At 44.1% G+C, this 19,659-nt stretch overlaps 2 protein-coding genes across 3 annotated transcripts in view; one reads left to right on the top strand and one right to left on the bottom strand.

The window, feature by feature from the left end:
* LOC126526307 (phosphoribosyl pyrophosphate synthase-associated protein 2) overlaps positions 1-2,487 on the bottom strand; it is a 43,557-nt gene extending 41,070 nt beyond the window's left edge. Inside the window, exon 1 of one of the 2 annotated variants that reach the window (XM_050174209.3) lies at positions 2,277-2,487. In XM_050174209.3, the coding sequence (XP_050030166.1) occupies positions 2,277-2,356 (80 nt within the window). In that variant the 5' untranslated portion in view covers positions 2,357-2,487. The remainder of the gene's footprint in view (positions 1-2,276) is intronic. The other variant, XM_050174210.3, reaches the window with a different exon arrangement.
* A 278-nt stretch (positions 2,488-2,765) lies between these two features.
* Ccz1 (vacuolar fusion protein CCZ1) overlaps positions 2,766-19,659 on the top strand; it is an 85,444-nt gene continuing 68,550 nt past the window's right edge. Inside the window, exons 1-5 of the mRNA XM_050174212.3 lie at positions 2,766-2,987; positions 10,437-10,534; positions 11,427-11,520; positions 13,446-13,568; positions 19,100-19,174. Of these exons, the coding sequence (XP_050030169.2) occupies positions 2,913-2,987; positions 10,437-10,534; positions 11,427-11,520; positions 13,446-13,568; positions 19,100-19,174 (465 nt within the window). The 5' untranslated portion in view covers positions 2,766-2,912. The remainder of the gene's footprint in view (positions 2,988-10,436; positions 10,535-11,426; positions 11,521-13,445; positions 13,569-19,099; positions 19,175-19,659) is intronic.

The raw sequence follows: 19,659 nt of genomic DNA, 5'->3' as shown, positions 1-19,659 counted from the left end.
CGTCAACGAAGGCAACCCATTGACAATATAGCAGCAGCTTGTCGAATTCAGTCGCCAAGAGAGTTGTAGAGAGACTGTCTTTAAAGTTACCTTGTGGCTTCGTAAGCTGCCGATCGTTGGTGCCAGAGCCTACTGCATCTGTGATCAGCATAGTTGTTCCCTCCGGTGTGATTACTTCCCATGCTAGTCGTAGTTGCTGGCTGCACTCGCTGCGGCTTGCCTCGGTGGGGAGAGCCTTCAGTTTTTCATCCGGCTCAGGTTCGTTTTTGGAGTCCTCGTCGCCATGTCAGCCGTAAGTCACGACAATGACATGCTTTTAGTTGGAACAAAAAGGGTATTTATCATAGAAAACGAACTTTCGCAGTGCTATGATCTCCCCCTCACTCCCTCCTGGGCCCTTGCACAAACCAGTATTTTCTTGACGTTAAGTGGCGCTAGCTGTCCGTAGTTGGCGCAGTCCCTAACATCTGCCATGAATTGGTTCACAGTGGTGCATGCAAATCGAACAGACCTTATAAGACATTCCTTAGTTGGGGGACTCTGGATTAATTTTGACTGCCTGGAAATCTCGGACATGATCCAAAATTTAAATACACTAGCGTTCTTCACATTTACTCCTCACTTAAGTGTGGCCACCGCAGCTGGGATCAAACCAGCTATCTTGAGCTCCGCACTGCAACGACGATAGCCACAGGGTTATCTTTGGCAGTTAACAAGTGTTTCTGGTGTTTATTACATGTTCCTATATGAATTCTCTGCTCATAATGTCACATTATAGCAACCATTAAGGAATTCACAGTAGCAAAACTGTGAATGACGAAACTAAATTTTATTGGGCAAACTTGTGCTCACAAAAGTAAGCAACTATCAAACCATGACAAAAGCGCTGAACACAGTCGGCAATCGTTGAAAACTGACCAGCTTGACAAAAGTTTTAGTGTAATCACTGGTGCTCGTGCGGTTTCCAGAAACTGCTACACAATTCGTGTAGTGCATGCAGTATGATAATCCAAGGTTGGTCAAGAACATACACAACAGATAGAATGAACGATAACATTCGCATAAGTTACAAATCATGCAGGCCCGTCTTGCGCTGAGCAATAACTTATGTTTATTTGTTAGCCAGTGAAGGCGGTCACCAGAGACAGATAAACAAGCGCACGTGTCTAATACTCCTGGAAATATAGGCACACTGAAACTTCGAAGCAAATGCCTTCCAATACTGCGAAAGATCTATTACCAAAATGGTTTGGATTTTGAGAAAGCCCTCTCACCTAAATTGCCAATTATCACTGCGTCTGCCAAGTCGCATTCTATATACCTGAAACTCTCTTAGCCTCATCATGCCCTCTAATCCTCTGCCCCTTCATTTTCCTCTCATAGGCAACCCCTTGTTAGTGTAATCGGGAACCAGCATTGGCCAGGAGGCACTAGGGCAGTGCATGCCGTAGTGCCATGAATAAATGCATGCACATCAAGGGCAGAATGCGGCCTAGTGTCTGCTCGTTTTCGTTAACATTCGTCCTGCACTACAAGTCAGTGAAGAAGGTTCCAAACAATTACTTTTAACTCTGATAGAGCTAATGCGTCTGCCTATTTCTCCGGTTTACACCTGTTCAGCGCTACAAACTCGGATATTATAAAGGTGGACATGCGTGTATAACGCCAAGGAAAGCTACACAGCTACCGAAGTCATGACAGTAACATGACGGTAACCCGTCCAGAAGCAGAAATGAAGACATGGTAATGTCCATTAAAGTAACCACTAAAACACAGCCTTATCTCTAATCTATGGGTTGTCAGAAGGTCCACGGTTCGCGATTATTAGGCAGCACCGTCTGCGAGACCAGATATCGCGAGAAAAGGCGGCTCGTAGGCGAGTTATCAAAAGCGTGTCTAACAGTAGTGGTTACTTTGCAGGTAATTAAGGCACAGAAGGTAAAAATGCCGCATGTCTACCACGCGATAAACAAGGGGCGCCGCAAGGCAAGTCGATAGGCGCCTTATCAGGCCGCGTCGTCTTCTCAGACACCGGGGCGACATGATGCGCCCCTTTATCGCAACGTACGGCTTGACCTTCCGAGAAGCTGAAAGACGACGTCCGGACTAGTCTGGACTCTTATAGACACACACAAGGTGCAGTTGAAATGAATTAACATTAAGCTTGAACAGAGTGGAATGCGGAACGGTCAAGCGCTGTGCGTTGTTTGCAAGCAAGGTGGAGTGCGAAACAACACTCCTCAGGCGAGGGAAGTTGCTGGTCGGGATGAACTTACTCCGCGATCTTCTGCGCCAAATCCACGTGCGAATTGCCGGCGAGGAGAATTATCTCCGAGGCCCGCTCCATTTGCATCATGTTGGTACGATTAGGGGTTGACGACGACGCAGAGAAGCCCACACGACACGCGCAGTTTCACAGCACTTCTACAGGACTTCGCTGTGCAACATACGCAGCAGACTGCTTGCTGAAAAGCACAGTGAGAAACAAACCCCTAGAGGAATGTGCATACACTGAAAAGTGGATACCAATGGATACCATCCATGCGCGGTTACCTTGAAGCAACTAGTTAGTGCTGTCATTGTGTGCTGACTTTAGAAAACATAATTCTTTGAAAAATAATACAATTTTATTTTACTGACATAATATATAATATTTTCTAATAATTTTAGTATTTATTATGTTTTTACAGTTAGATATGAAGGTGCAAACTACTAAAGATAGGTTTACAGCGGCCACAACGACCGATTCGACTCGTCTTGCGTTGGCTGCAGTGCGCGGCCAACATGTCAGCTTCCTCGCTTTAATCGTCGAGGATGAGCCGCTGCGCGCTCGGAGGCCCGTCAAACTGCGATTAAATGTCACAACTGTGCGCCGCTTATCGCTGCACCGAAGGTGGTGCTGCTCCCTCGGCATGGCAGCCAAGACGCAGGTGTACCTGCAGAACTTCTTCGTCTACAACCCCACGTACGGCAAACGGGAGGACGAGGTAACGACCACTGACCTTCAGTAGGCGCGTACTAGCACCCACCTGCGCATGTCAACAAGGGCGCGAGCGAGCCGCGTTCGTTTCAAAGTCACTTTTGTGACATCGTTGTATGTACCTTTCCCCGCCAGCCTGGGCCTTCTAAGGCCTGCAGTATTCCTAAGTAAATAAATAAATAAAATCGTCATGCTCCGTTGGGGTTTTCGTCTGCATGATTGGGACCAGGTGACGGGACTTCTCGATGGAAGCGCGCCCGTCGTGAATGGGTTCATTAGTATGCTTGTCATACTGTTCCATCGCCGGCCTGCAATACAGCAGGAAGCTACCCGCTGTTTGTTTTGTTGCCGTGGAATTGACAGGCGCTGACTGGAGAGCGATGGTGCGCCAGTAATAAGCCCGAGGCAGCGACGTTCGTTGGCTGCAGTTCATGGGCATTGAAGAAGACAGGTAGCATAGCTCAGCCGTTTGCGACAAATTCATGGCTGTTCCCCCAGAGTAGGTTGCGCCATTTCACTAGGGAACAAGAACAAGGTGTTAATACATCCGCTCCGCGAGAGGACGAATGTAAATGAAGGATCCGGTGTTTTCGCTTGCTGCGACGGAAAAAAGAAACGCTGGTTAGGACCGGTACCGCTGGCATTTGTCCTCATAAAAATATCTCACGTCTATCAGAAGAAACACGAACCAAGCTGGCAGTAGAAAATTTCGTAACGCCTTGCGTTACAAAATTTTGCGTTACTTGCGTAACGTTACGAAAAGTGCTCCGTGTTTCGCCCGGGAAGACTCGCTCTAATCGCGTGTGTAATGGAAGAATGACGCTAGAAAATCTACGCATGATAATTTTACAAACCCCTTTCAACGCGGTAAGAGTAGGAGTTACAATTCGCACTGTTGTGTTCATACCATCACCCCAGCTGGCAAGAAATTGTGCCATCCGTGTCTCGTGTAAGCTCAGCTTTAACACTGTGAGCTGGTTAACGCAAGATCTTGCGCATCCTTGTACAGTTTCTTTCAAAGAAACCCCAGGCAGTCAATTAATCCAGAGCTTCCCTCTTTGACGTGCCTCGTAGCCAAACTGTGGCTGTGGCCTTTAAAGACCTATAAATTCAAATCAGTGTGAATAATGCTCATTGGCGAGGTGTGGAATTTACCTACTGATGTGTGATTGCTGAGCATCTAGTAATTGCACACATGCAGTGCATAGCAGTGAAGGCTTCCTACACAACATAATAAGGTTCAAAATCCACTTTATACTGAGGGCATATTAAAGAGCTATATGCAAATGAGTATATAGAATGAGGCCTGAGAGCATAGGGTGCTAAGGAGACATCTGTGGCAAATGACAAATGAAGTAGTTAAGGCAGCATGAAAACGGTGGTAAAATTAATTTTATTGCTACAAGGAAGGGAAGCTGAAGTGGAAACACAGAGCCAGTAAACACTGAGAAGTATTGTAAAGGAATTTACATACTATAATTTAGTGTATAGGAAAACGGTTCTTTTTTTAAATCTACCCACTCATGAACAATGCTTGATGTAAGGTGGTAGATAGATCGGTATGTTGGCCATAAGTGGTCTGCATTACAGGTGGCAAAATTTTTCAGTTAACACAAGCCTAGTAGAATCAGGGCTAACCCACATTGTGCACCATGTATAAGTCTGACTATGGAAAATGTGACTACCTGCATTGTCTGCTCATGATAGCATCAATGGCCACATGGGAGTACTCACTGATCCTCGGTAGTCGGGATAGGCCATCATGTTCGGTTGAACCATTGCATCAGCCCCACCACAGAGGCATACTGATCAGCTATTGGACTTCTGTCTGAGCTTCACATTGCCGATATCTGAGCGATCTGATTGAAATGAATACACCGACTTGACATAACATACTGAGCTTCTTCGATTATGCAGTCTCGGACTGCCAGCAAACCGTCTGCAGCTTCCAGCCTGATTAGCCCTTACAGAAGGGCATGTGACAGTCACGTGATCCAGCTGTCCAGGGCTGACCAAGGTTTCACCCGATAGCAGTATGACCAGAAGTCATTTTCCTGGCTGCTGTCATCTGCTTGGAGCTACTTGTAGATAGCACCACTACTCAGTAGATTCTTTATTGTGGCCTTCGAGATGGTGCAGACTCAAATGCCATTTCACTGACGCAACTATAACGCTTGCATAGTGCAATTGCAACCTCAGAGCGCAGAACGTGTTTGCAAAGCACAGTTTACAACACACTCTTTCACTTCGTGCCACTTCACCACTGTAATTAAGCTTGCTCATTGACTGCAAAATTTAAGCAGAATTTCCACATGAACTGAAGCAAAATCATGATCATTGTGGTTCACGCAGAAAATGCCCGTTGATAGCCTCAAAGCTTGTGAGACTGTCGATGAAACGTCCGATGGCAATATAGGACAGAGCAAGTGTACATTGTCTACTAATCCTGCACATCATAATGCAAATGCTCAAACTTGGCAGCAGAAGGGGTAATCAATGAAGCTCTGATTTTGTACCAACCCAGCTACCAGCTTGAAATAGCCACATCCGATATGATATGCTTCTTCCCACACCAGCTTCAGTCACGTGAAAAGTGAAATCCTCCGATTCACTACACATATAGCGATGAGCATGACAGGTTTAGGGAAACGCATCTAGAAAAGCAAGCCGGTGGGCCTGATAGCTGTGCTTGTCTCTTAAAGAAACACGAAGACTAAAGCGGCAGCATTTTCATGGCTCATGAAAAGCTTGCCTGATAGCACACAAAGCACCAATCCAACAACCCAATAGCTGAGTGTGCAATATTTGCTGTCTGGTGCCTGCAAACTATACAGAAGCATACGGCATTCTTCACAGCATGGTGGCGAATGCCGCGCGCATCTTTTTTGGGACAGGCGTCATCTGCTAGCTGCTTGTGCTGGTCTCAGCAAAAATCGGCTGACAGATCCAAGAGTCTACAGACAGTCCTCTACTTCTGGTCTGCGAAAAACAAACGCAATTGTGGCAGCTCTCTGACTGGTGGGCAGAGCTTCCAAAGCTGTCTAAGCAAAATCGAATGTGGCATACCAGTCCCAAGTAGTCCAGGACTGTCAGGGACGGATAATCGAAGGGGCCCAATAATATGCTCAACATCTCGCCTCTCATGTAGTAGGCTCCATTAGCACATGCAAGGGTGCTATAACGTAAAGCTATTCAAAAATTTTCTATTCCAGTTCTGCAATCAGTCCTCCGCCATTTCTCGAAAACTTTTTTGAACCACAAAAAAGTTTATTTTTTTTTGCCTGTCTGTCACGCGACGTCACGAAAACCGTGGATAGCTCCCCATCTGATATGACGTGAACACACTGATTATTCATGACTGGAAAGAACAAAAGAAAAATAGTTGTACAAGATTCGATGCCATTTCGCCATTAGCGCTTGACTATTGGTCAAAAGTTTTCGGGCGACACCCACTTCACCTGCCTGTCACGCGCCATTACAAAACCGTGAGAACTCACCACGTCAAAGTGACCTGTATGCATTAAAGATGCATTAATATTCTGAGCAAAACTGAGTTGTCTTCTGAATAGGCACGGGCTGCCTCGTTCTGAAAGCAATAAGAGATGGCTGCTGCCGATGGCTCAGGCACTGGCTACTCGCACCAGCCGGAGAGTGTGGGTTTATTTGCATACAATAAAGCTTTTTGTGTAGCCGTGTAACATTTTCGAGCACTTTCAGCATGTTTACAACCTCGTTCTGCCAACTATTGTTTGCTGAGGATATGTTTTAGCGGCATTCCTAACCTTCCGCTGCATACCGTCGCGATTTTTGACCAGCCACCGCAAGATAAGTAAGGGAAAGCAGACCAATCACAGACGCTGGCACCACCCTCTTCATCCGGTTATTGATTTTCAGTGCACTGGCTTGGCCCCATTGAATCACTTTCCACTAAACCGTGCTGCTCTCCTCTTGTCAGCCAATTAGATAAGACAAGCCGCTCAGTGTAGGCAATGCTGTTCGTTTTTAAAGCAAACAAAAGTGACCTCTTATAAATGAGGAAAGCATTTCATTTACTCAGACAACTCTACAGGTCACCACCCGATGCTTGCGTCTGTGGTTACGCAAATTTGAGGTAAGGAGGTTGGAATAAAAACATATTGGAATAGTTTTATGTTATGGGGCCCGAAGTGTGCTCAACGGGGCAAGGACATAACCACAATATAGTCAAGCCTTAATATAACGAAGTGAATCCAATATTTGGTTGGCATACTTTATTGCAGTCAGCATTCTGTTGATTAATGAAACCGAAAATACAAGATGACTCAACATTGGCTATATTAAAGGATTTGTGCACTTGCAGCTCAACATGTGTATTCTGTTTGCAAAAATATCGAACACTCAGCAACAGCAACTGGAAACAAACAACACACTGTAGATGTCCATGCACATTTTATTCAGCTGCATGGCTTGACTGGCCCATGGCCGGCTAGTTAACGTGCCGTTCTTGTGTGATCATATGAATCGCACAATTGTATAATGATGACGATGAAAAGTGTGTTAGCAATGAGTATTGTTCACAAGCCAGGTTGCACCCCGCAAGTTGCTGCCAGCCCATCAAAAGTGACAGGAGACTATTTGCAGGCCCTTCGGAGGCATCATGCTTGTGTTTCTTCTTTCTCATAGACCTGATTGTAATTTTATATTTTTACTGCTATCAACGTGTATTTTTGCAATGAGTATTGGACATAAGAAAAACATTTCCATGTCAGATGTAACTTCAAATAATGAAGTTCAATTGCATTTTGCGGGGTACAGTTTTCAGCGATTCAAACGCAGTACTTGGAGCACAGGGCTGCCGGCGCTTTTCGCGCTACTGATGAGTACTGGCAGGCCAAATGCAGTCACAGTGCATCAGCTCGGTACTCCCAAGTATTACATTCGAATCGCTGAGTACGTTACGTGTGAGTGGGCTAGGGTACACAGAGTAGGATTCCAAGAATACTGCATTCTGGGATTCCAGGAAACAGTTCTTCTAATGACACTGTACGCTGTATGTAAAATAAAGTTTAATAATTGGAGCCCCATTATATTTATTGCGAGAGCAATTATACGGACACTTCAAGCGCATTTCTGCTGTCGCTATGAGGTTCCATGTAAAGTCCAAGAGTGACAACACCGTCGCCGCGTGCCCTATGCTGTATGTGCGAGTGAAAGCATGTGAGGGGAGCCGACGAAAGCAGGGAGGCAGTGTGCTGTCTTCCGTCACGTGCGAGGCAACCAACATTGCAGGGCACCGGGGGTGGGGAAGGGAGGGTGGGTGGCATTCTACTCTGGCTCCAACTGCGCATGACATGTGCCGGTGGCACGCAGTCGCCTGACCATATCTTGAGAGCGATCTGCATTGATGGCAGAGTCTAGGTGAGTCGGCAGCTTGTAGCTTTGTGCATGCTGTGTGTTCTCTGCACTCACTTTGCCTTGAAGTGATAGACAACATGAACATCACTTTGCTCACTGCTGCTGCCACGTTTCCTCACGCCAGCGTTTTCACTGCGAGTGTCCGAGGTCTTCGAGTGTGTGATGTGTTCATGTTTGCTGTGTGCGCTGACGCCATACTTGTCAGTTTAGTTAGCAAGCGAGTGTTCACAAGTTGATATGACCCATAAAAATCCTCACTTTGTATGGCTGTCTGCTAATTAGCTATCGCAAGTGATGCTCTGCCTTTCAGGTGAAACTGCAACCTTTTTATTGGGCAGTGTTGAAGTGTTTTCAAAATCTATACAACACCCACATGTATCCCCAGGCAGCACAGCTTATCACTTTCGAGATGCAGCTAGGCATTCATGCAGCACTCTGTGCAGGTCGGGCTTTAGCTGCATCTTACGTGTCGTAGGATGTAGCACATAGGAATAGTAACACTATTGGGATGAAGCACTTGTCAAGCAGCAATTACAAATAGATGACAGAGCCACGGACCAAATCTGCTTTTGGTTAAGTATATTTGCGCAAAATACAATGAAAAAAACTAAATGTGTATAGAAAACAATAAATACAGCTATGGAGACACAAAAATTTCAATAAACACTGGGGCTCTGTGGTGAAAGAAAGTGTGCTGAATAACCTTCATCATTATCTGGAAGCTTGTTCTCCTGTGCAATGGTGCTGGGGGCTGTTGGAATAGAAATATCCACCAAAACACAGTGTACAAAAGCAAATAAAGAAAATTGCTAAGGTTAATTGATACATTACAAATATTTGATGCCAGAAAGATCAGTTTAGCCTTGGTAAGCCATAAAAGGTGCAAAAATGAGGCAAGCTTGAAGTTACCATACCATCTGCTCATGATATCACAAGATTTAGACAGTTTCTGCATAGGCCTGGCAAGTAGTTTGGTGACAGACATCAGTACATTGTTGTTTTAAAGCAGTGAAAGATTCAATGCAGTGAGTTTTGCTAATCATTTCTGAACAACATTGGGTGTAACCAAATGAAATTTGTGGTGTCATAGATTTGGGCACTAAATTCTAAAAAAAAGCTTTGCCTATAATTTTCTGAGTAACAGCCAGATTTCTTTCCAGATGAATGCAAATAGAGTATTAAAAAATGTTTTGTACAATTGTACTAACTTACTGTTCCAGTTTAATGTCAATTTAAGTATATTGTCATGATGGCTAGGTCCAAGTAACTGCAATATGTTCAGTTGGCATCACAAGTGTACAGGGCATGGGTTCCATGAGAAAGTTGAGCACTTTGTGCCCACAGCCATTAAAACTGTTCAACACTGTGTTGACATGAACACCAGGCTGCGTGCAAATGATGCAGAAACATCCAACTTTTTCTCTGGTCCAGCTGACTTTATGCGTACCAGTCTTGCAAAAGTAAGTCTGATAAGACAGGTCTAGATTTCTTTCTGTCTGCATTGAGCAAATACTTTCTAATAACAGCTGTAATACTAGCTCATCGGTGGTAATTGCTAGATAAAACATGTGCATATTTCTCACTGTGCATATGAAATTTTCATCCAGCCAGAAATCCTAGAAAAACAAAAAAATGAAGTAAAGTCAAAGTTTGCCCTCACTTAAGAAATTTATGTACTTGCTTTCAGCTCACAATTTTGCTTTTAAGCAAAATTGTGAGCTTTAATGCACCGCATATTATTTAGGCTACATTGAGTTCCGTATCTAGCATTTTTGATATGCTGGAGCAATACTTCAGTTGAGAATTTAGAAAACCAATTGATTGTTAAAAATTTACTATACTACTATTGAGTTTTTACTTTGGTGACATTACGTTATTCCTTTTTTGTACTTAAGACCAAAATATAGGCCTTTGTGTCCATAAATTATGAAGAACCAGTTGTTTTTTTCTTCATTTGGAACTGTGCTTGGGCATTACAGGCTTCTTCTCTGTCACAGTTATGTATTTACTTATTTAATCATGTACACCCTCCCTCTACATTGACGTTTTCTATCTTCTACAGGAGCACAAGAAGATAATTTATTACTACCCCGAGGATGCGGAACAAGATGTGAAATTACGTAATGTTGGCCTCTGTGAGGCACTTGTTAACTTTACACAGTAAGTGGTGCACAACACCTGATTTTTCACTTTCATTATGTTTCCATTGCATCCTAAAGTGGCTCAGTGGCTATGGTGTTCTTCTGTGATGTGGGCTGGGCCTAGTTCGCAAAACTGCCAACAGGTGTCATCACGTGTGTCTCCATTGGCAGCCAGTCTATTTTTGGTTTGGTTTGATGCTGTAACAAAATTTTATGCAGTATTTGTGTGGCTACAGCAATAATGTAGTACTAGTATGGCTACAGCAGTAATCCGCCAAGGCATGGTGCAGGCTACAGTGATTTCTGATGGCACTAGAGAGATACTGCTTCGTGGTGTTGCTTGATGGGGTAAATAGCAGCAGCAACATAGAATATATACATCCGACTATTTGTAGTGAGTAATACTAATTAACAAGATTTTTAATTATCTGACCTTTATTTCTTTCTTGTGTTATCAAGCAGGTAAGTGCAGACATGTCATGGAGTGCTAGTTGAAAGAAGTGTTGCTGCCATCTGTGTGTAGACTTTATGTAACTTGGTTCTTGTTTTTTGTAATGTACCATGAAGAAAGTGAAGCAGCTACTTTTCTTAACATGCTTCGTTTCCTTTGTGGCCTGTTGTGTTGTGGCCAATGAAGTGGACAGAGTTACACAGAAGAGGACAGTTTCTATACTCTGCCTACAGATAGCTACACTAATCGACTCTGTTTGCGGAACTTATTGCTGTGGCTTCCGGGCTTACTTATGCTGAGGAATTTTCTTCGCTGCCAAGCAGACCAGATAAATACTTAGGCCAAATGATCTGTTGAACCAGACAATTGGGAAAATGCTTTCTCTGTGCAAGGTCTTATTGGCTGTCCATGATTAATGCTCATGTGGGCCATTGGTGACAGTCTTTCTTTTGCCTTGCAGGACCTTTTCCCCTTCCAAACCCTGTGAAGTGCTGCATACCCAGAAGACTCGACAGTTCTTCCTTCAACCCGAGGAAAACTTCTGGATGGTCATGGTGTGTTCCTGCCCACTTGTGTTGATTTACACTCTTGCTGCATTTGTTCTGGCATGCACACAGCTGTTTACCAGCCATGGACGATAACAATGTGTAGACTCGTAGAGCACTTTGCTTGCAAGTAGCACTTGTATCAGACCAACTATCTGTTCATAGCATCGCAGAGAGATTCCTCGAAGAGAACATACTACGTAAAGAATGGGTTTCTCAATTCCCGTTTGGTGTGTGAATAGTGGCTGCAGAGGCTTCTAAGCATACAGCTTGCTCAAGACCGTAAAAACCTATGCGAGGTCACTGGTATTCTGCATGACCTACTTGCTGGTGCATGCAGCACTTATCATTAATGTAGAAGAAAATTTGCCAGTTACAAATACTTGCATAGTGTGTGTAAGGAAGGAAGGAAGGAAAAAGTGGAGAAGGAAAGGCAGGGAGGTTAACCAGTTTAGCTTAACTGGTTTTCTACCCTACACATGGGAGCGGGATGGGGGGATGAAAGATTGGGAGAAGAGATAGAGGGAGCACATAACACGGCACACACATCGTTAGTTACAGTCTGTCACTCTTGCGCGGTAAGTGACATCACTGTCACAGCCGCTTGTCCAAGTCCGTCTCCTTCATAAACCGAAGAAGACCCTTCATGGGTAAATAGGAAACTGCAGGGCATATTTTGTTAGCATATTGCAGTAACTGTCCAGAGATCGACGAGGACATAGGTACCCTGCCCAAAGCATTGGGATTTAGGGATAGTAAAGATAAGCTTAATGCATCTGCAGTCGAGAATAGTAAAAGAGTACAGAAGTACTGGTGGCACAAACGAAGGAGAATTGGTGCAGAAGAAAGTTAAATGTGTCGAGCTAGGTGGCATCCACCACTATTCTGTGTTAGAGGAGTTGTTCATATTCATCCATCTATTGTCACACTGTAGGCATGGCGAGGAAGCAAACATTGACAAACACATGAGTTAAGAGTATAATTCTTATTTGCCAAACAAGTGCCCAGAAAATAAGAAACACTCAGATCACAATGATAGCATCCAGAACAGTCGTCGGTCGACGAATCTGAACTCCCAGGTCAACTCTGTTGGCTCTATATATATGTATCACCATACATTGCAAAATACTCGCAAGTGCTGATGTACGTTCGAGAATGTGCAGCAGTATTCGTATTGAACGTGCAATCTCGTTAGAGGAAACTCTTTCCGTGTAGAATTATCAACAACATTAATGAAGTTTCAGACACTGTGGTGCGTCTTTCGTTGAGTGATAACTGGCTAATGGTGATAACTCACTGAAAGACTATCGCTAGCGAAAAAACAAAAACAAACAATATACGTCTGACACTATTCTCCTGTGTTGGCCACAAGAGGCACATATCCAGTCAGATCGTGCTGGCACATGTCTGATCACTCACTGCAACTCTTCACCGTGCAAAGTAAACTGACGCGACTCATGACTTGCAAGACTAATATGCATGTCAACTTTTGTCAAGAATTACATGTTGAATCTCTTAAAGAACTTAAAACCACATATTTAACGATTGCGCTGTTAGGTTTACCATGCTGTCCACATGCCTGCCAATGTAAACGCACTGCAGTGCAAGATGACTTCTTTTTTTGTTAGCTTCCTAAATTTAATCTCGAAACTCATCTAGTATATTACACGTTTACTGCCTGTCTTGTGTTTGAAGTATAGTAGAAGCACTGTATGACAGCCCTTGCTTTGTCTTGTGTTTACTTCTGTTGTGTTCGTGTGTGCCTGTTCTGTGCTGCGTGCTGTCGTCATAAGTTGCTGAATGCGCATTCTCACTAACAATGTACGCATCACTGATAATTCTTACAAGAGTCACGGAATGACTGGCAGACTCTATGACTGAGCGAGGAGGCCTGTGGACACATTCGATACTGAATGTTGCATTTCTCCTTGCAGACAATAGGCCTACCAACACAGCAAAAGACGCGCAATAACCAACTATACGTAGAACACCTTTCTGATGACATCCAGGACCATGTGTACCAGGCGATCCTCGAGGGGGTCTACAAGATGTTCCAGGTGGGTATCATTTATCCCGCAAATATCATGACAGAGTTCAACATGGTTTATAACTAGCATCATAATGAATTTCACTGGCTTGTATGGAGTAGTCACCTCAATCTTCAAGTGATGTTCAGATTTTGTAAATGGGAATCTGCCAAGGAAAGGAAATGAAACTCTGCACAGGTTGCTATGGCATTGCAACATGGATTGCTTTCTAGAATGGTACCTAATATTCGCTGAGCCTGTGTTTTTATTGCGGTAGGAATTATATGGACACCCCAGGTGCATTTCTGGTGTCACTGTGAGGTTCCGTCAAAGGGCAATAAAATCATCACTGCGCACTGTATGCTGTATGTGCGAGTGAAAGCATGCAAGGGTGAGCCGGGGATGGTGACTCAGTCTCCCACACTCAAGGGAGGGAAGTGAGGAGGAAGCGCACCATCTTCTGTTGAGCGCACAGCTCCGGAGGGAGCTGTGTAGGGGGAGGGGGAGGGTTATACTCTGGTGGCTGCTGCGTAGCCACATGTGCCCGCCCGGGTACGCTATCTTGAAAGCCATGTGCGATGTGGACAGAGTTCACCGCGCGCTGTGTTTTCGTGGCTCAGTTCGCATCGTGTGGGACGCAGCACGAAGGTTAATTTGCTTGCTGCAGCTGCCATGCTTCTTCTCTCTGGTGTTCTGACAATGACTTTCCGTGGTCACCAGGTGAGATGTGCTAATGTTTTCTTGTGCACGCATGACACTATGCTTGTTAATTTAGTACGCCTATGTTTACAAGTTTATACAGCCGATAAAACTACCATCCTTACTTTGTATAATTGTCTACTAACTTGCGATTGCAATCGATGCTTCGCCTTTCGGGTGAAACTGCAACATTTTCCTATAGTTGTCACATTGTGATGAAAACTAAGAAGCAAATTGTTGCAAAAAGTGTGACTTAAGAAATTTACCTCCTTATTTGGCAAAAGTGGGGCCCGTAAAGACAAGCAACGTTCATATCACGATAGCAACAAGCAATGTTGTTGGCTGTAAAACCTAATCTCGCAGGTCGAGTTTGTTTACTGTTTACACAATTCATAGCACATTCTAAATCATTCGCGAATGCTCCTGTGTGTTTGAGAGCGTGCATTGCCATTTTCTAGGTGCATGTGATGTTATCGGATGTAGCTCCCTCACTCTTAGATTGGCAGCGATGTTCAAAGAAACTTTATACAGTAGACTCGCGATAATTCAAACTCTGATAATTCGTACTTTCGGTTAATTCAAACAAAAATCAAATTTTTGGTTGGTTCGCCATGTTTTCAATGTATTTTAAGGTCGCTTAATTCAAACACCGCAATTCGGTTAATTCGTACTTTTTGCTTGTCCATACCGGAAAATTATCGGCTATCGTTGCCACCACTGGTGAAAAATCTGACTTCTTATATCACCACAACAGCGGAAAATGTTAAAATAAGCGCACTATGGCCTAAAAAAATAAAAGAAAGCGAACAAGAGCCTAACAAACAAACATTCGAAACAAAAGCCTCCCGAAGGGCACATTGTTGCTCAACTTCCTGTGGCTTGCTAGCATGCTTGCTAGCCAGTTCAAAGCAGGAAGTTCGAAATTAAAACGCACAACCCTCAAAACTTGTGGAAATGACGACTGTCCACCTGCGTTTGTCAAAACGCTCAAAACTGACGTAAAACCTGACGTAAAAACAAAGAGCACGAGAAAAGGAAAAAAAAAAGGTGCGAAAGTGACGCGAGTAGCATCGGCCGATTCCGAATCACGTGACCGCTCGCACTTTTCTTTCCCTGGTCGGTCGCCCGCGTTGGTAGCATCATGTCTCTGCGGGGGAAGTATCGAACCCTTTCTGTGAAAGAAAAATTGGCAGCCATAGAAGAAGTTGAGGCTGGAGCGAAGAAGACTTCTGTGGCATTGAAGTATGGAATCACAAAAAGTACGCTGACAACGATTGTGAAAGCGAAAGACAAGCTGCGAAACTACGCAGGCCATTTCGCTCCCGACAGAAAAAGGCTTAGGGAGGCAGCGCATCCGGAGCTTGAGAAGGCAGTTTTTCTTTGGATGAAGCGCGCTCGGAGCTGCAGTCTACCAGTAAGTGGACCAATCCTGCGAGAGAAGGCCGAACAACTGTCTTTGCGCTTTGGAATTGAAGACTTCAAGTGTAGTGATGGATGGGTGTCGCGATTCAAGGAGCGACATGGCCTCACTTTCAAAACAGTAAGTGGAGAAGCGGCAGCGGTCGATGAGGTGGTTACTACCGACTGGCAGCAGACGCGTCTTCAGAGCCTACTGCTTGAATACTCCCCGGCTGACATTTATAATGCTGACGAAATGGGACTGTTCTTCAAGTGCCTTCCTCAGCAAACATTGTGTCGCAAGGGGGAACGTTGCACCGGCGGAAAGCTGAGCAAGGAGCGGCTCACAGCCATGGTTTGTGCCAATATGGATGGTAGTCACAAGCCCGAACTTTTCGTTGTTGGCAAATCGAAGCGTCCGAGATGCTTTAGAGGCGTCCGAACTCTTCCGGTTTCTTATGCAGCAAATACACGTGCATGGATGACACAATCTTTGTTTGAGGATTGGCTGCGGAAACTTGATGTGCGGTTTAAGCGCGATAAAAGAAAAGTGCTGATGATAATGGATAATTGTCCCACTCACGGTGACGTGGTGGGGCTGGAGGCAATTCGTCTTGAATTCCGCCCTCCAAACACAACAGCTGTCCTCCAGCCTCTGGATCAGGGGGCAATCAAATGTCTGAAGATAAACTACAGAAAGCTACTCCTTAAGAGGATGCTAATATGCATGGATAATTCCAAGTCGTACAGCGTAACACTGCTGTCGTCTGTGGGAATGCTAGCTGACGCATGGAGTGCAGTAACATCGGCAATAATACGGAACTGCTTCCAGCATGCCTTCCGCATACCAGGCCACACCAGTGATACCTTGCCTGACTGCGCTCGAAATGAAGGTGAAGACTGCCTCCAAATAGAGAGCGATGAAGCAAGGCTAGTGCTTTCTGCACTCCAAGCACACAACATAGCTGCTGACCTCAGTGAATTTGCGGCTGCCGATGATAACCTCTGCGTGTGCAGGGAAGACACCCTGGACGTCTTGGTGGCTGAGGTGCTGCCAGCACAGTACAGCAGCGAAAGTGAAGAGGAATCAGAAGAGCAATCCTCTGTGACAGCAGCACAGGCTGAGCACTACCTTGCCGAGGTCCGCAAATTTCTGACTGTAGAAGAAAATTCTCAAGAACAACTGGCTGCTCTTAATGGAATAGAGAACTTTGTTCTTAATGCACATGTAAAGAAAAAACGATCAACAATTCATGATTTCTTCAAACGGTCTAGTCAGCCATAGATTTCCATTAAACTTGTTCTGAATCCTTCACCTCTGCTCTGTTTTTACTGTGTAATTAAAGAGTGAAATGTTTAAAATATGATTTAAGTGGATAATTAATTGTAATGTGCGCTGTAATCTTGCTCAGAGTCATATATGTGAGAACTTCCGATAATTCAAACTTCCTGATAATTCAAACAAAATCCTGGGGTCCCTTCGAGTTTGAATTAATGAGAGTATACTGTATACGTGCAGGCATGTTTTTTGCTGAGCCATGACTTGATAAGAATGGCAGTTTGGTGAAAAGGAGCACTGGCAAAAGGTCAAACAACTAGGTCTCAAGGTGCCATGATAATTTTAGTGTTTCTACTTAGATATTAAATTGTGTTTGAAATGCTAATCAAGCTCCGTATCACCAGAAAATGAAGCAGACGTGCAAAATATGCACAGCATTGTGCGCAAACTGTTACATAAGTTACCAAAGCCAGACACACTCATCCACTGATGAGGTGGAAATAATGGGACATATGTGCCTTCAAATTTTTGGTAGGATTCATGCTCTGACAACGGGCACAATAGAGAAAACTTCACTGTGGGTGGAGTTGCTTCAAAATTAGGGTAGTGCAAATGCTCGAATATCATGAAATGAAATCGAATAGTGGGTGCTCGAGTATCTACTAATCGAATATCTACTATTTGATTTTTCGAATATTTGATATATAGTTGATATGGCTACCCGTGCAGGGCCTTGTGTTGCGTGCGCTACGAAACCCCTTGTGCTTGATGACGCCAAGGTAGCGTTTCACTTAGTTTTCGACGCAAATGGAGTGCTGATTACACTGCAGTCAGGCTGCGACCCTCGAACTTGCCGTGACCCTCTGGATTTCAAAATATTTGACAGATGGCAAATCACCCACCGAACCCGACAGTGACCGCTCTTTACCGTCGGCGCTGCTAGGCGTGGAGCGATGAATAAGCCACGTGATGTAGAGTCATTTCGTCTGTCGTGCAGGTTGGCCTTGCCATAACCTACCTGCCATAAAGCTGGGCTGGCTTTTCTATATTTTGGAGAAAAACTGGAAAGAAAAACATGCAATATGATTGCCGCAAGACACAGGTCCACTATTAAACTGAGAACCTCATTGGTGTTCAGTACTAATGAACGTCACTAATTCATTAGTTTCGGAGGAAAAAAAGCACTTGGTTCTGTTCAACAGTAATTCTATTGATAAAAATGTATATTTCCCAGACCTTCATATACTAGAACTGAGCTGTAATTGGTGCTGGTGTACACTTATTTGCTGTTCCCTTTAATATGAATAGACTGTAATGTATGTCTTGATTTATATGTACCTGATTTACTGGCAGCTTTCTACACTCTTGTTCTGCAACTTGCAATGCATTTGCTGTTTGAGACATGGGGAGAAGGCCTCTGCTTGCGGGAAGGGTAGTGCAGCTCCTTTCAACATTTCATGTGCTTCTATCTCTTCTACCACTTAACCTATGTTATCAAACGATCGTTGACTCGAAGTTCTTCTTCCACTCCACTGAGTTGAGCACAGTTGCCGTCTCTCGACTGAAGATTCTGTGCTTCTCAACAATTGCCGTGGAGTGTCAGCGAAGTGCAGTGACCACTTCTGCCAATGGGCAGTGCTGCCATCCACTTCCTCGAGTCAAGGTGGAGGGCTGCATGGAGGAATGTTCTAGAATGTGGGAGCGAGCCTTTTTTAAAAATTCTTGCTCCAGAAGAACCTCTGGGTGGTGCTTTACAATTTCCAGCGCATCATTGAAGTGGTATGACGCATACCGTAACATGAAGACAAGGATATAATAGAGAATGACACACAGAGCTCTGTGTCTGTCATTCTTTATTGTGTCCTTCTTTCCATGTTGCGCTACAGTTGATTCCAACTCAGTATGACTATCAAACAAGCTCACACTGCTTCCCCCCGGTGGTCAGTTGAGAGGCCCCACCCCAAATGACTGTCTGTACAAGGACACAGTAAGTGTCAAGTCACTGTCCAGTCCGGCAGCACTCACTTGTTAAGCAAGTGCCCCAGTAAAAGGGCCTTTGTTGAGTTTGGTATTATATTATAACTTCCTCAGTTTTCGTAGTTTCCGATGACATCTGATGAAACATTTTCTAGCTTAGAAGGTTACTTGTCCTTGCTTTAAAAATTTTCTCCCTTTTATTTTTCAGATGTTTGCAGGCTCACTATCTGAGGTACTCGTTGATTCTTCCAAAAAGGGCACACTGAAAGATTTTCTCGACTGGGTGAGTTTTGCACAGTCGTTTAGAACAATGCTAAAAGTTAGAATGAACTCAAAAGGACACTAAAGTGAAACATTAATCATTTTAGGCTTATAAAGTAATTGTTTTGAAAATGTATTTTCGCATATTTCGCACTAAGATGTTGATTTCTCTAAAGGAAACTGAAGGTGAAACTTTAGGAACAGTAGAGAGCTTTTCCTGTTCCTGTCTTGTCTATGTCTTTATTTCTTTTTCTTGCGCTCTTTTTAATTTATTCTTCGCCATACTTCCACTTTTCAAATCTTATGCCGAAGGTGATGTATGTCCATGTGACATCACAGATTTAAATGCACTATCTTGAATTTGAGCCATTGTAGCATAAAGAATGGTCGCAAAACTTGTCAAGTTAATTCTTCTGGCTCATTTGCGATGTGGTCCATCTTTACCGAAAAAAAAAAAGTAATTATGACTAAGTAGATGCTGTCAAAAATCCTTATGCCAGGCAAGCT

The sequence above is a fragment of the Dermacentor andersoni genome, chromosome 8 (genome assembly GCF_023375885.2).
Source record: "Dermacentor andersoni chromosome 8, qqDerAnde1_hic_scaffold, whole genome shotgun sequence".
Taxonomy (NCBI): Eukaryota; Metazoa; Arthropoda; class Arachnida; order Ixodida; family Ixodidae; genus Dermacentor; species Dermacentor andersoni.
Note: the sequence above shows the minus strand (reverse complement) of the source record. Positions and strands in the feature narration are given on the sequence as shown.